We start from the raw sequence: 16,212 nt of genomic DNA on the forward strand, positions 1-16,212 counted from the left end.
AATTCCCTATATTAGAAACAAAGAACAAAAAATCAGTACTGGCCCAGGCACACCACCAGCACCTTGGGGCCTGCCTGGGAACCAGAGGCTTGGATCTGGGACCGGACCCCACTCCTATTTCCAGGCAAACTGCACCAGTGCCTCGGGGCCAGCCCAGGGACCCAAGGCACGGAGAAGAGGACTGGACCCCCCACCCAACAACAAGGCACACCGCACCAGTACCTCAGGGCCCACCCAGGGACCTGAGGCATGGAGAAAGGGACCAGACCTCTCTCTCACAACCAGGCACACCAAGCCAGCACCTCGGATCCTGCCCAGTGACCTGAGGTATGGAGCTGGGGACCAGACCCTCCGCCCACAACCAGGCACACCACACCTGCACCTCAGGGCCCACCCAGGGACCTGAGGCATGGAGAAGGGGCCCAGACCTCTCTCCCACAACCAGGTACATGGCGCCAGAACCTTGGGACCTGCCCAGGGACCCGAGGAATGGAGAAGAGGACTGGACCCTCCTCCCACAACCATTCACACTGCGCCAGTGCCTCGAGGCCCAACCAGAGACCCAGAGCATGGAGAAGGGGACCAGACCCCCCTCCCACAACCAGGCACACGGAGACAGCTCCTTGGGTCCTGCCCGGTGACCCGAGGCATGGAGAAGGGCACCGGACACCCCTCCCACAACCAGGCACATGGTGCCAGCACCTTGGGGCCTGCCCAGGGACCAGAGGCATGGATAAGGGGACCGGACACACCCCACAACCTGGCATAGTGCCAGTGCCAACGAGCATACCAAAAACAGCACCTCCATGTGGGTGGCCCACCATAGCCAACACAATAACCATGGCTGCCGCAAAAGCAGCTAGACGCAAGAACCATCAGCAGATGGTCTGCCAACCATTGGAGTGCATTCACACAAGAGTCACCAGCAGAGACAAAGAAAAGAAGAGGATGTCTCTTTCCACAAAAGCCATTTCAGAGTGACAGAAGAAGCATCTGCTCTATGATAATACTGGGGGACCTGATCGCATCCCTCAGCATTGGACAGTTCATCTAGGCAACAAATTAACAGAGTAACCATTATTCTTTCAGAAGGAGAGAAGAAATCTAGGGTAATTAGAGGGGAGAGGGAATGGGAGAGAGTGAGAGATTGGACAAGGGGCATAAAGAATAATTATGATTTGTAACAATATATATGCTAGTAATATTGATTTGATCAACATATCTCAATGTTCAACCCCAAAAATATGTATAATGGATTTTGATTCAATAAATAAACTAAAAAAAAAGAAAAAGAAGTAACAAAAGGACAAGAAATTAGTATTAGTTCTAGTGCAGTTTAAGTGGTGGGAACAGCAAATAATACAACACAGAACTGAAAGAAAAAACAAAAACCCACAGATCAGAGACAAATTTCTGATATTAACCAGTAAAGATCTACCACCAAAGAACACCTATAAAACCTAGAAGGATCAGAAGCCCCCTGGGCTCCCAAGCCAGGGTGGGGAGGTGAGGTGCTGTTGAGGGCCTCAGCCACACACACCCAGCATCCACATCTAGCCCAGCCATGACCACCAAGCCACTGCTGGGAGCTTCCAGGGCTTCCCTGCTAGAATGAGGAGGGTGCCACAGGCCTCATCCATGTCCCCCTCCCTCCTCCTCCCACCATATTATCTTCCCATCTCCCCCTCCCCTTCTCAATTGCTTCACAACAACATCTTAGGATGTAAAAAAAATGGTAATTATAATAAATAAATAAACTTAATGTTTAAAAATATATATATGAAAGATGGCGCTGACCAATTAGCTCACTTATAAAGTGTGGTGCTGATAACACCAAGGCCAAGGGTTCAGATGCCCTTACCAGCCAGCCACCAAAATAAAAAATGAAAGATCATCATCACTAGCAGTCAGGGAGATGAAAATCAAGACCACAATGAGTTGTCGTTTTATCCTCACTAGGTTGGCAGAAATGAAGAAGTCTTCATGATACCAAGGGCTGGAGAGGATGTGGTCAGCAGGAATTCTTACACTGCAGGAGGGAGTACAGATTCATATAACCACTCTGAAAGACAATTTGGCATTATTCTGTAAAGTATTCTAAAGAAACTTTTGTACAGGTGCAACAGAAGAGATGTACAAAAAACTCCACTGTAAAATCCCACTGCTGATAAAAGAAAAATAAGTGGAAGTAAGGCAAATGTCCACCAACAGGAAAACAGACAGATTGTGGTAAGTTCACAGAATATTACACAATCCTGAAAAATGAATGAATAGCCATATGAAACAACTTTTATGTACCTCAGAAACAAAATGTTTTGTTAAAAAAGTGAGTCCCAGAAGTCTTACAGTGCTATAAAACTATTTTCTACAAGGCTCAATAACAAGCAAAACTCAACATATTCTGGTCAGTAATCTATATGTACAGTGTAAAAGAAAACTGTGGGGCCGGCCTGGTGGCGCACTGGATAAGTGCACCGCTTGGGAAGCGCGGCGGCGCTCCCGCCCGAGGGTTCGGATCCCACATACAGACCGGTTCCTGCTCACTGGCTGAGCGAGGTGCGGGAGCAACACCGAGGGTTGCAATCCCGTTGCCAGTCCCTGGTCCGGTACGGGGGCAACACTGAGGGTTGCGATCCGTTGCCGGACACGGAAAAAGACAAAAAAAGAAAACTGTGGGGCCGGCCTGGTGGCGCACTGGATAAGTGCACCGCTTGGGAAGCGCGGCGGCGCTCCCGCCCGAGGGTTCGGATCCCACATACAGACCGGTTCCTGCTCACTGGCTGAGCGAGGTGCGGGAGCAACACCGAGGGTTGCAATCCCGTTGCCAGTCCCTGGTCCGGTACGGGGGCAACACTGAGGGCTGCGATCCGTTGCCGGACATGAAAAAAAAAAAGACAAAAGACAAAAAAAATAAAAGAAAAGAAAACTGTGACAGAGGGAAAAAAAAGGAAACAATGAAAGCAGAATTCAGGATAACAGTTACCTCTGAGGAGGACACAGAGGGGTGGGTTTGAGAAGGCGCACACAGGTATGTGGCAAGGCATTAGTGATATTCCAACTCTTAAACTGAGTGGCTTCATGTATGTTCATTTTGTTGTTACGCATCATGATTTCTATATACATTAAGTACTTTCTTTGTATGTGTTTAAATATTAATTACCTCTTTTAATATAATAAACAAGGGGAGGATTATATGAATTTTGCATTCTACTCCACAACCTACAAGAAAACCTTCCTTTAATTTTGGTGCTCCACGAAGATGCACCACGTTTCATCCTGTGGCTGCCCAGACCCCACCTGTGAGAGTCAGGCTTGAAGGATTCACGGTCCTTTGGTGTCCTGACTGTTGCCTTCTTTTCCATATCTATCACCTGCCGGCTTGTCCAACCAGTCTCTTAGCTACTCAATTCCTCGAATGTGCCTCCACATGCTATCAACACATACTCTTCCTACCGATAGGAAACGTCCCCTTCTCTTCCTTATCAGCTCATGACCATTGCACTCTTTCACAGGAGCCTTTCAAGAGGCTGCCAGAGTTTGGCTCTTTCTCCTCACTCTTCTCAAGGGCTGTGCCCACCCCTCTCTTTTGGCACTTATCAGACATGTGGAATCGCTCATTTATGTGCTGGTTCTTCCCCAGACTCTGAGTCCCCAGAAGCCAGTACTGTTTTCTATTCACCTCCTCTGGCCCCCATGCCCAACACAAAGTGGGATCTTACCAAAGCTTTTCTTAATGAGAAAGTAAAATAGCCCCAGAGCAGTAGAAACTGAGGAAGGACTGTCATGGATGGAGATGGAAGGGGAAAAGGGAACTTAACAGGGAAGTCTCTCCTTTAGGCTATGTGCTCCTCTCAGTCAAAACTACCACTATTTGAAGCAAAAAAGAAAAAAAAGTTGCCACGCTTTATTTAGATTGTAAGGTTACAGATAACATATCTATCCTTGTGTCCCATCCCCCTAGTGCAGTCCCCTGAGCAGGCTCAGCTACCCTTTCTCTCCAGTCTCACTTCTTATCCTCCTCCTTCTTGTCCTTCTTGCCATCCTTGGTAGCTTGGGAGGCCAGGGAGCCCATGGCATTTCGAATGGCTTCATTGTTGGGATCCACACCTGGAAGGTTCTCTAGGACACTCTGAAGGAACTCGGGGTCCTGCATCACATCATAATCATCCTCCTCCTGAAAAAGGCAGTGTTAGCTGGGGACAGGGTGTGGGCTGGTAGGGAGCAAGCGGGTGTGAGACAGGAGCAAGCTACTGCCTGTGCCCCTCTCTCCTCCTGACTGCAGGATGCAGGACACCTCCGGCCAAGGGAAGGAAAGGACAACTCAGCAAAATAATACACAGTGCCTATACATGGTATGAACACAAACATCTTTTACTGGCCAAATAAAGGAGAAACCTGAGAACTGCTAATGGAGCTCAGAGGGTAAAAACAGATGCCATCACTTTCAGATTTCCTGCCCTCAGACACCCAGCCCTCCTTTTTCTTTTTCTCAGACACTCATTTTACCCTTCTCGGAAGATGATGTCCTAGAGAACTGTCCAGATTGCTCCTAATATCAAGGAAGGAAAATTATAGAACCACTAGGACATTTCTCCAACTCTGACCACTAGCTTCTGTTACCTTTGCAAGGTTTACATATGAGAAATGCATATCCATGTGTTTCCTTCTGCTCCTCAAAGGACTCCTCTATGAAACCCTGAGAAGGAATAGTACCAGCCCTAGAGGGTTGAAGATCTGAATACAAGGGGATTTAAGCCTAATGAGGGCAGGGGTCACTGTCGGCTCTCACCTTAGCTGGCTCAGATGTGTCCATGGCTGAGCTGGCATCAATGTCTGCTGATTCTGCCTGGCCAAACTCTGAAGAAAAGAGGTCAGCCTGTTCAGTTCCGCTTCCCCACCCCCACCTCTGCCTAGCACTACCACTCAGGCCCTGGCCCACCTGCTCCCTGCAGGGACATCTGCATGGCATAAGCAATCTGCTCTTCCTCAGTCATACTGCTTAGGTCAGGGAGCCCGGTGCGGCCAAACTCTTGCTGGCTGATGGTCATCTTCAGCAGGGCATCGTCTGAGTCTGGGAAAAGGAAGAAAGGAGCAGGGTAAAACTGGTGCCAAATTCCACACACAGCTACCCCCACAAGCATTCCTTCCACCCAGCTCTTTCATATATTCCTACCCTGCCAGACCTCCCCACTCCCACTGCAGTACCAACACCCAACGTTCAATGTTTAGCATCCTGCAGCCCTAGGACTTTTGATTCCACCTCTTTCACCTTCAGTCCCAGTTGCAGCAATCCCAGCTTCAGCAGCAGAGGCTGCAGCTGCCCTCCGTGCTTCCTCCTCCTGCCGTTGCCGCTGCTCTTCCATAGAAACACGAAGGGCCTGGCGAAGAGCGGGGCAAGATCAGATGTTTCCCCACCCTTACTCCTACAGGGCACTGAGGAAGTCAGCTGAGGGTGTGGGAAAGGATCATAAAGGGGCCAGCTTCTGGTTTATCACATGGAGAAGAAGCTGGAGGGATAAGAAGTGGTATGGGAAAAAAGAAAGACTTGGGAGAAGTCTGGGGTTTAATCAGGAGAAACAAACAAGGCAGAGCCTGATATTGGATCCCTAGAGATCAGACAGAATTATAGGGAAGAGTGAAAGGGGGTCTTGCAAAATGAGCAAGAGTTACGGGAGTGTTTAGAACTGTCTGTCCAGCCTACAGAAGCTCTATGGTGTCTGTGTTAGTAGAGGAGAACAAAAAAGGACCCTTGGGTTCTACTGGGGTCAACATTTGCTCACCAGAGCCAGCTCAGGATCAGCACTGGGATCCACTCCAAATTCAAAGTCACTGGCACCAAGACCCAGCATGGCACCACCTTCACCAGCCAGGATGGGAGAACTGATGAGAGCATCAGCCAAGCTGGGCCCAGGAGGCACTGTCACCAGATGAGAACCAGTTCCATCTTTGCCATTTAATGTGTTTACAAAGGCTGTCAGCTTTTCTGTGTTCACCTCCTGGGGAGGGAAGAACACAGGACACTCTCCTTCATGCCTTACTCCCCATTCTCTGCGATTTCAGTTCTTGTAGCTACTCTCCCACTATGAAGGCAATCCCCTGGGGAAGGACTATTCTGTTTATAACCAAATCAAGTCAATGCCCCCCAACTCGTCCCTACTCACCTCTTCCCCAAAATTGATGATGTCAACATTTACTTTCTCCTTCTTGAGGCGTTTAGCCAGTTTTACCAGCTGTAAAGAATGGGAGAAAAATCAGGAAAAGCATACAGAAATCTGTTGACCTCCCCAAGGTCCTCCATCAGAAATACCGAATTCTGCATATCCACCTTTCCCCAAAGTGATGAGCCAATTCCTCTGCCAGCTCTCCTAAGGGCTGACAGAGGGTCATGGGTGGCCCATGTTCCCCAGCTACGCTTGGACTCACATCCTTCTCATTGTCCTCCACGGGGCTTCCCACAAAAGCGATGATGCGCATCTTGTGATTCTTGCCCTGTCGGTGCTTCAGAGCCAGCTTGGAAAGGAAGAGGGAGTTCTCACAGTCACCCAGAGGAGTCACCTAGTACTTTCCTCATCACTCTGTTCCCCTTTTTCCTTGCTGTTTCTACGTACCTCAAGTCTACCATCATGCTCACACAAGATTTAAACCCCCTGACCCTGCGCTCCCTTCTTGCTGTGTCTCTCTGTGGATAAAAAAGGGGGGTTCACTCTCAATTCTAGGCACTTTTTCCTTCACAATTCTCATCAATCCTGGGATTCATCCCAACACATCCTTTCTACTGCAAGTTAGCTTTCTTTAGGTCCCATCTCTTCCCTTGCTCTGGTTCTAGCTCAAGATTCCAGGGAAGAAACAAAAGATGTTGGAGGCAGAAACTCAGAGCAGGGAGAAACATTTAAGAGGACCCAGTAGGACTCACATGGGCCACGCGGATACCAGTGCAGAAGGTGATCTTGCCCTTGGGTTGGACAGTGTGGAGCTTGGACAGGATGCGGCCAGTGTCAGGGGTGAGTGTGGTCAGCACTTCACAGTCACTGGGATGTGGGGAAAGCATTTCAGTGAGTTCAGGTCTGTACAAGCACCTCCAAACTGACTGACTCATCTTTTCTTTGGAGACCTTGATAATAACTGTAATCCATATTCTTCTTAATCAGACATCTAGTGTTTAGTAGATACCAAGCACAAAAATGATAAGTGATTGGTTTTACAAGAAATCTGCCCTCCACCTTCCAATTTTGTCCCCCTCTTTCCTCTCATCTTATTGCTCTCAAGGCCCTAAGAATCCTCCAGAATAATTAGATACTACTTTGTATCTTTCCCACCCTCCCCATTTCTAGACCCATTTTTCAGTTAAAAGCATGTATATTGGGGTGGGAGGATACTTATTTGAGCATTATCAGTTCCTAAAACAAATCACTTTTGGGGTAACAGGACGTGTGATATATGGCCAGGGGCTAGGCTCTGATTCAAAATCACTTTTCACTGATTTTAAAATACACTGTGAAATTTCATCCCAGTAGATTTAGCTTCAGAAGTATATTAAGTTCAGGTTAATATTAAAAACAAACTGCTATTTACATTTATACTATACTGTGAAGAAGGTAGTCTAGGAAGGCGATGGACAAAAGCAGCCACACAGAATCTACAAATGAGTATCATGTAACATGTAACTGGGCTTATGTGTGGGAAAACAACGACCCGCCTACAAAGTCCCTTCCTCCTCTGTCCCACATACTTGGCCAGTGTGATGAGGCCCACGTTGTTCTCAGGGTTGCTGCGGGTCTTTGAGTGACACACTATGTTGACAGCGTCCTGTTGGGCCTGCAGCCGGGTAGGTAGGAAGTCCCCATTGCGCATGTACTCACTGTTGTCCACACTGTCACATTAGGGGTAAAGGAGAGAGAAGAAATGTCGTACGGTGCTCTGAAACCTTCTCTCCAATTCCAGAGGCCCCCTTCAACACCTCTTGTTTGGGACGCACTGTGGTGTACAGCAGTGGCTCTCAATCTCTGTGGAACATAGAATCACCTGCACCTTTTATTTTTTTTAATATTCAGATGACCAAGCCTTACAATATTTTAAGACTGCCACTAAATGGCAATATCCCAAAGGTAGAAAATGAAGAAGGTAACTTAATATTCATAAAATAACACACGCTTGGCAGCACTGAGTATAGGAAGCACAATATAATCATCTGGCTAAGTGCTTAACAGCTTTGGGAGCTGGACTGAACCGCAAAAATGAGGTTTTATGGACTTGAGGTCTCACCTCTACTATCCTCGCAACTTTTCACAATCTGTAAGAATCCAGATAATATGAAATACAAGCTCCAGCTTCCCAGAGACCAAAAGAAGGCGAGTAAGTGAAGCAGTTATATAAGCCCCCATAGAGGATCAATTCTTGATGATCCCTGAGATCTCTAACAGTCAATGATTCTATCTGTGCTAATGGAAGGAAGCAGTGGCCCAGATGAGACACCTCATTTCTACTGGCAAGCAAAATATAGGTTTAGGGGCAATTCTTCTCTTTAGTACACTTTAGTACACTTTGTCTGGCAATAAATACAAACCCAGAATGGTAAAGACAGGAATTAAGAAGCTACTGAAAAACAAGTAGGAGTGAGAATATAGGGTAGTGTTCACACACTGGTTCAAATCCCCACTAGGCTACTTATTAATTCTATGATCCTAGGGAAGCTGCTTCATTACTCTACAGTCTAGTTACCTCATCTATAAAATGGATTATTGTACCCACCCTTATAGGGTTGCTATGAGGATTAAATGTATAGAAAGCACTTAGCACAGTACCTAACATTTAGTAAACATGAAACAGACTAGTTCTTATTGTAGAAACTCCATCGGATGGGCCGGCCCGTGGCTCACTCGGTAGAGTGCAGTGCTGATAACACCAAGGCCGCGGGTTCGGATCCTATATAGGGATGGCCGGTTTGCTCAATGGCTGAGCGTGGTGCTGACAACACCAAGCCAAGGGTTGAGATCCCCTTACTGGTCATCTTTTAAAAAAAAAAAAAAGAAACTCCATCGGAGACCTCTAAACAATCTATGTAAAGGTTCGGATCCTATATAGGGATGGCCGGTTTGCTCAATGGCTGAGCGTGGTGCTGACAACACCAAGCCAAGGGTTGAGATCCCCTTACTGGTCATCTTTTAAAAAAAAAAAAAAGAAACTCCATCGGAGACCTCTAAACAATCTATGTAAAGAAGGTCAAGGGCTGACTCTACTGACCATGCATTATTCTTTTTTCCCATACATTGTTTCCAATCATTTTCTCAGCAGGGAAGTAACCGCCTTGCTGGCTTCAAATAAACTGCCAAAGTTCAAAGATAAAAAAAACAATGGAGGCTTTGAACATAGTCCAGATGAAATAGCTACTAAATATGAGGACTGTGGGCAAGACCAGCAGATGGATAAGGGGGCGTGAGAGATAGGGAGGAGTGACAGTGGAGAACAAGGCAGTAGTTCTCACGCTTTGTTATGTATCAGAACCACTGCGGGTGGGGTGGTGGCAGCAAAAACACAGATGCCTTATCATCTATGTACCCATCCTTAAAAAAATATAGTTTTGTTTTCTCAACCTTGAGCTTAATGTGCATGGAATAATATATGTATTTCTTGCGACTACTTTCACTCAACAGTATGTAATTTTTCCCAACAAAAATTCACATTAAAAGTAGAGTTTAAGATATGCGACTCTTCCATAAAGCCTTCATTGTAAAAGAGAATACAGATGCCTGGACTCCTCTGGGAGAGTCTGATTCAGCAGACTAAGAGTAAAATTAAACACCTACTTTTTAAAATAAGCTCCTCCAGATAATTCTCATGCACAACAAAGCAACTCAAAAGAGAAAGTATCTCTAAAAAAAAGGGGTGGCCTTCATCATCCTTCTGTGCCCGAGCCATTACAATTCACCACCAATATGTCTCTCTGGTCCTAATCTTTCCTGTTACATATTAAGCCACGTCAATATTCTTTTTTTTTTTTTTTAAGATGACCGGTAAGGGGATCTTAAGCCCTGACTTGGTGTTGTCAGCACCACGCTCAGCCAGTGAGCTAACCGGCCATCCCTATATGGGATCCGAACCCATGGCCTTGGTGTTATCAGCACCGCACTCTCCAGAGTGAGCCATGGGCTGGCCCTGACAAATAACTTTCTAATATAAGTATGTCCCACGCAATATTTGGGACCTACTTATAGGCATTTTTGTGTTACTGCAGTTCCCTGCCCCTCCAAACATCCCTTCTAGGGCCGCCGCGGGTTCGGATCCTTATATAGGGATGGCTGGTGCGCTCGCTGGCTGAGCGTGGTGCAGACAACACCCAGCCAAGGGTTGCAATCCCCTTACCGGTCAAAAAAAAAAAAAATTCCCTTCTATTTTGGCTGCGTCTACAACTCCCAGAAAGCAACTAAAAATTATTAATAGTTTATATAAAATTCAAATTTAATTGAGCGTCCTGTATTTTATCTGGCAATGCTAACCTCCCCTCCCCCCACAAAAAAAGAAGAAACCTGTTAGGCGTCTGTCCCACCCAATTAGCTTTTTGCGTCTGTGTAGTATTCTGTTTTATATTCTGTGCTCACACTTAGAAGGAACTCTTGAAACAGTGCAAAAGTTGATGTCCTCAGCTTCTAATCCTACACATAATACTCAGTCCCCCCGTCTGAGACCAATGAGGAGAGCTAGCTGATAAGATAAAAGACTTTGTGTCGGATAGCCCTGGGTTTAAATCTTGACTCCCCCACTTACCTAGCTGTGAGACTTTGGGCAAGGCACTTAAAATCGCTGAGACTAGTCTCATCTGTAAAATGCAGGGATATTTACCTTGAAGTATAGCTGTGAGGTTTAAGTGAGATAAAGTAAATAAAATGCCTGCCAAAGAGAAAACAATCTATAAATGGAATCTTTGAAGATGGGAAAGGTAGGAGTTAGAGACGAGTAAATGGGGTGGGGAAGGGGTTTATACTTCTCTCCTTAACATCCACTATTTTGAGGAGAGGAGTGGAGGGCAGAAGACTATCATCTTGAGTCCGAGAAGCAGGACTCTGGCTAAACACAGACCTGGCACTGGTCTAGAGAAGACAACGCTGGAATAGAGAAAGGCAGTAGGGATCCGCCGGTCAATGACCGTCAGCGGGTTGGGGATTAATGGGGGTACCCCGGGCCCGTCCTCCTCGCCCGGGCCCAGGGATGACTCAGGGAGTCGATCGGGCTCCTTCCCTCCGGGCCCAAGGCCGCATCTCTCCCACCGGCTCTCCGCCCCGACCCCAGGCCCGCCCGCCCTCTGCGCTACACAAGCCCCCAACCCAGTCCAGCCTCCACAGGCCCCGACGTAGTTCCTCACCAAACCATAGTGCTTTCCAACACCATCTTGCCACCTTCCTCCTTAGGGACCGGCTCCCCCGGACTGCCTAACAACAACCCCTGCGATTGGTCCAGAGCTCATCGCCAATCACAGGCCTCGGCGCGGCCAGCTGGTTCCGTTCCCTCCTCCGCGTTGCATTCTGGGAGTTGTAGGCGCAGCTAACACAGAAGGAATGGTAGGCAGTGGGTGCAGGGGGAAACCGCGGTGACACAGAAAGGGGACCCCACCTCCACCTTTCCGGCCACTATAGTTCACAGGTGGGGTTCCCCGCTGGTTGGATCTCAGGGAAGCTGCGGAGGAAACTTCGAAAGTGCTGTGGCTGTGTCTGTTCCAGCATCATTTTAAAAAGCGGCCGGATCACTAATAACGATCTAGCTCACTCTGTTCCACATAGCACTTTGTTCATCTAACTACTACAAGTCCTTATACCCCTGAGTTGAAGTTATTTGCAAATCCATCTCCCCCATTTAATTAATGGTAGGAAAAGTGTCAATCTTTGCAATCCTTGAGTCCAGTACAAAGTCTGACACATGGTAGAGGAGCCCAGAAAAGGTTTTGCGAATCTATAATTTTTACTAATTTTCCAAAGAACGTGCCAGTAAACCATTTTTGATTTGCTAATAAAGAGTAGCATTCAAAAATGCTTTGGGGGTTGGCCGGTTAGCTCCCTTGGTTAGAGTGCAGTGTGGATGACACCAAGGTCAAGGGTTTGGATCCCTGTACCAGACAGCAGTCACCCCCCCAGCTTTGGATTACACACACACACACACACACACACACACACACACACGAAGAAAAACTGGAAATCACACACACACACACACACACGAAGTAAAACTGGAAATCCCAGATCTCTTATCTTGGAGAAGGACAGGAAGGGGGAAAGAGGGAGGGATTGGGCATGGCTGCAGAACAGCATACTTGGAGATAGGGAAGAGGAGTGTTGTAGATATTACCTAGATGTTAGTAAAGTTTTAATGAATATGTTAAAAAGTTATTGGTACTCATCACTCATCACTCATCATAGGAATAAAATGTTCATATCCCTAGAGGAGAAAAAAAAAATCTGTCAATACAGACAGCAATGGAGAAAAGATAAGAAAGGATAGGAAAAAAATTAGTGACAAGTTCAAACATAACAAAAATTTTTTACAAACAAGATACAAATTATGTTTTAAAAAACCCAAAACATTTATGCAATGTAAACAGAAATACACCAAGCTGAGTGATCATAATAGGTGAAAATAAAGGAGGAAAAAACAATATCTCAGGCAATAGTAATGAAAAAAATGCACATGTAGCTATATTAGTACTGTACAAAGCAGAAATCTACACAAACAGCTGAAATCAGATGAAGAGTATTTATAAAAAAGAAAATTCATTAAAAAAAAAACACATAAATGCTCTGAGTTAATCAGGATAATGCAAGTCCAAAACCAAGCTGAACATCAGCAATAACCATAAGTTAGATTTGTTCTAAATGCAAAAATAAACAAAAACAGACATTCAACCAAAATAAATGGACTAGGAATTGAATGAATAACATCACCGTTCTGGGAAAATATGAAGTGATATCTGTGCAGGGAGGTGTCACCTTCTCAGCTTTAGTCAGACACTTGATAGATTGTGACCAGTTTTTAGTTACAACACTTTTTAAACAAAAAACATTCACTTACTTTTGGGTAAGGCACTGTTGTGGGCACTTAGAAGGGAACAAATCAAAGTCCTGCCCTCCTAGAGCTTACATTCTATGTGGGAAAGCAGACAACAAACCAGAAATATGTAATACATATATATGTGCGTGTGTGTATATATATATATATATATATATATACACACACGCACATATATATATTTTTATATATTGTGTGTATATATTTATATAGAGAGAGATCACACCGGCCAGCTGCCACACACACACACACAAAAAGTGGTGGGGCCAGGCCATGGCTCATTTGGGAGAGAGTGGTGCTAATGGCACTAGGGCCGCGGGTTCAGATCCCTATATAGGGATGGCCGCTTGGCTCGCTTGGGAGAGCGTGGTGCTGACAACACCAAGTCAAGGGTTAGGATCCCCCTACCGGTCATCTTTTTAAAAAAATAATAAAATGGTATAGTATGGTGGAGAAAAATATAAATCAGGGGAAAGACAAAAAATCAAGGTGGGTGTGGTTACTATTTTACATAAATAGGATATTAGACATTTGTATAGAATACCTGGGGGGAAAGCAAGTGCAAATACCCTGAGACAAGGGTGTACTTAAGAACACGGAGACCAGTAGAGGCTGGAGTAAAGAGATGAGGCCAGAAAGACAAAGGGAGTAGAGAGTCTGGATTATGTACAGCCTCACAGGCCATTTTTTTTTTTTTTTTTTTTTTAAAGATGACCGGGGGCTGGCCCGTGGCTCACTCGGTAGAGTGCGGTGCTGATAACACCAAGGCCCCGGGTTCGGATCCCACATAGGGATGACCGGTTCGCTCACTGGCTGAGCGTGGTGCTGACGACACCAGGCCAAGGGTTAAGATCCCCTTACCGGTCATCCTTTAAAAAAAAAAGAAGTAGCCATGTAGCATTCTTAATGCTTTGCTGCTTAGAAATTTCTTTGGCCAAATGCTCTGGTTCACAACTCTTAAGTCCCACCTTCCACAAAGTCCTAAGGCATGGACACAATGCAGCCAGGTTACTTGCTGTGGTGTAGCAAGGGTGATCTTTTGTCCAATTCCCAATAAGTTCCTCATTCCTATCTGAGACCTCATCATCCGCATGGCCTTTACTGTCCACATTTCTATCAGCATTCTGCTCACCACCACATAAGTCTCTAAGACATTCCAAACTTTCCCTCGTCTTTTTCCTCTTCTTCTAAGTCCTCCAAACTCCTCCAACCTTTGCCCATTACCCAGTTCCAAAGCCCCACTGCTTGGTACCAATTTTCTGTTTTAGTCTGTTTTGTGTTGCTATAACAGAAACACCTGAGACTGGGTAATTTATAAAGGAAAGAGGTTTATTTGGCTTACAATTCTGGAACAGCTGCATCTGGCGTGGACCTCAGGCTGCTTCTACTCATGGCGGAAAGCAGCAGGCAACAGGCAGGTACAAGCAGATCACATGGCGAGAGGAAGCAAGAGACAGAGGAAGTGCCAGGGTCTTTTTAAGTAAGGAGCTCTCGTGGGAACTAATAGAGCGAGAACTCACTCATTACTCCCCCGTCCCCCAGGGAGAGCATTAATCCATTCATGAGGGATCTGCCCCCATGACTCAATCAGTTTCCAACACTGCCACATTGGAGATCAAATTTCCACATGAGTTTTGGAGGGGAGAACACATCCAAACTCCATCACAAGGGTAAATCCATCAAGAGAACATAACAGCCCTGAATGTTTATGAACCTATTAGCATAGCTTTAAAATACATCAAGCAAAAACTGATAGAACTGCAAGGAGAAATGAACAAATCCTCAATTGTAGTTTATGGTTCTAATTAATAGAACAAGTACACAGAAAATCAGTAAGGGTATAGAAGATTTGAACAAAACTATCAACCACCTAGACTTAATTGACATTTACCACTCCACCCAACAAGTGCAGGGTAAACATCTTTTTCAAATACATATGGAACATTTATCAAGCTAGACCATGTGCTGGACCATTAAGCAAGTCTTAATAAATTTAAAAGGATTCAAGTCAAAATATGTTCTTTGACCACAGTAGAATGAAATTAGAATCAATAACAAAAACATCTCTGGAAAATCCAATTGCCAAAACTAAAAAACATACTTCTAAATAACATGAGTCAAAGAAGAACTCAAAAAGGAAATCAAAGTTTTTTGGACTGAATGAAAAAAACATAATAGGTGGGATGGCACTAAAGCAGTGCTTTTGAGAAATTCTATAGCACTGAATGCCTGTATTAGAAAAGAAGGGTTTAAGGCTGGCCAGTTAGCTCACTTGGTTAGAGTGCAGTGCTGATAACACCAAGGTCAAGGGTTCAGATCCCTGTACCAGCCAGCTACAAAAAAAAGGAAAAAGAAAAGGGTCTCAAATCAATGACTTTACCTTCCACCCTAAAAATTTCAAGAAAAAAAAAAAAAGAGGAAGTGAAATCTGAAGTAAGTAAAAGAAATAATAAAAATATAAAGGTCAGAGCTGAAATCAGTGAGATAAAGATGAGAAAATAGAAAAACTCATAAAAGAACAAGTCATCGAAACCAAAAGCTGGTTCTTTGAGAAAGATAAAATTAATAAACCTCTAATGAGACTGATGAAGAAAAAAAAGGCAAGTTAACAATATCAGAAATGAGAGAGATGACATTACTACAGATTCTACACATATTAAAAGGATAATAAGGGGCTAGCCGGTTAGCTGGTTGGTTAGAGTGTGGTGCTGATCACACCAAAGTCAAGGGTTCAGATCCCCATACCAGCCAGCCACCAAAAAAAAAAAAAAAAAAAGGATAATAAGGGAATATTATGAACAGCCTTATGCCAGTATATTTGACAACAAAGACAAAATAGACAAACTCCTTCAAAGATACTACCACAGCACATTCAAGAAGAAATAGATAACCTGAATAGCTCTTTATTATTAAAGAAGTTGAATTTTCAGTTTAAAACTCTTATGAAGAAAACTCCAAGCCTAGATGACTTCACTGGGAAACTCTAACAAACTTTTTTTTTTTTTTTTTTTTAAANAAAAAAAAAAAAAAAAAAAGATGACCGGTAAGGGGCTCTTAACCCTTGACTTGGTGTTGTCAGCACCATGCTCACCCAGTGAGCCAACCGGCCATCCCTACATGGGATCCGAACCCGCGGCACTGGTGCTATCAGCACCGCACTCT

The 16,212-nt window shown here is 45.1% G+C and overlaps 1 protein-coding gene across 2 annotated transcripts; it reads right to left on the reverse strand.

Annotated features, from left to right (window-relative positions):
• Positions 1–3,870: 3,870 nt before the first annotated feature.
• Positions 3,871–11,466, reverse strand: PSMD4 (proteasome (prosome, macropain) 26S subunit, non-ATPase, 4). Of its 2 annotated transcripts, none has more exons than XM_008584275.1 (10): positions 11,357–11,466; positions 7,730–7,870; positions 6,914–7,028; positions 6,424–6,510; positions 6,162–6,230; positions 5,781–5,996; positions 5,270–5,378; positions 4,940–5,071; positions 4,790–4,857; positions 3,871–4,174 (listed from the first exon to the last, which is right to left on the reverse strand). In XM_008584275.1, the coding sequence occupies exons 1-10, from the start codon at positions 11,380–11,382 to the stop codon at positions 4,004–4,006; spliced, it is 1,134 nt and encodes a 377-aa protein (XP_008582497.1). In that variant the 5' UTR covers positions 11,383–11,466; the 3' UTR covers positions 3,871–4,003. The 2 variants fall into 2 exon arrangements, with proteins under 2 accessions (XP_008582497.1, XP_008582491.1); XM_008584269.1 differs by having other exon boundaries at positions 5,261–5,378.
• Positions 11,467–16,212: the final 4,746 nt, after the last annotated feature.

The sequence above is a fragment of the Galeopterus variegatus genome, unplaced genomic scaffold, assembly GCF_000696425.1.
Source record: "Galeopterus variegatus unplaced genomic scaffold, G_variegatus-3.0.2 Scaffold103, whole genome shotgun sequence".
Classification (NCBI taxonomy): domain Eukaryota; kingdom Metazoa; phylum Chordata; class Mammalia; order Dermoptera; family Cynocephalidae; genus Galeopterus; species Galeopterus variegatus.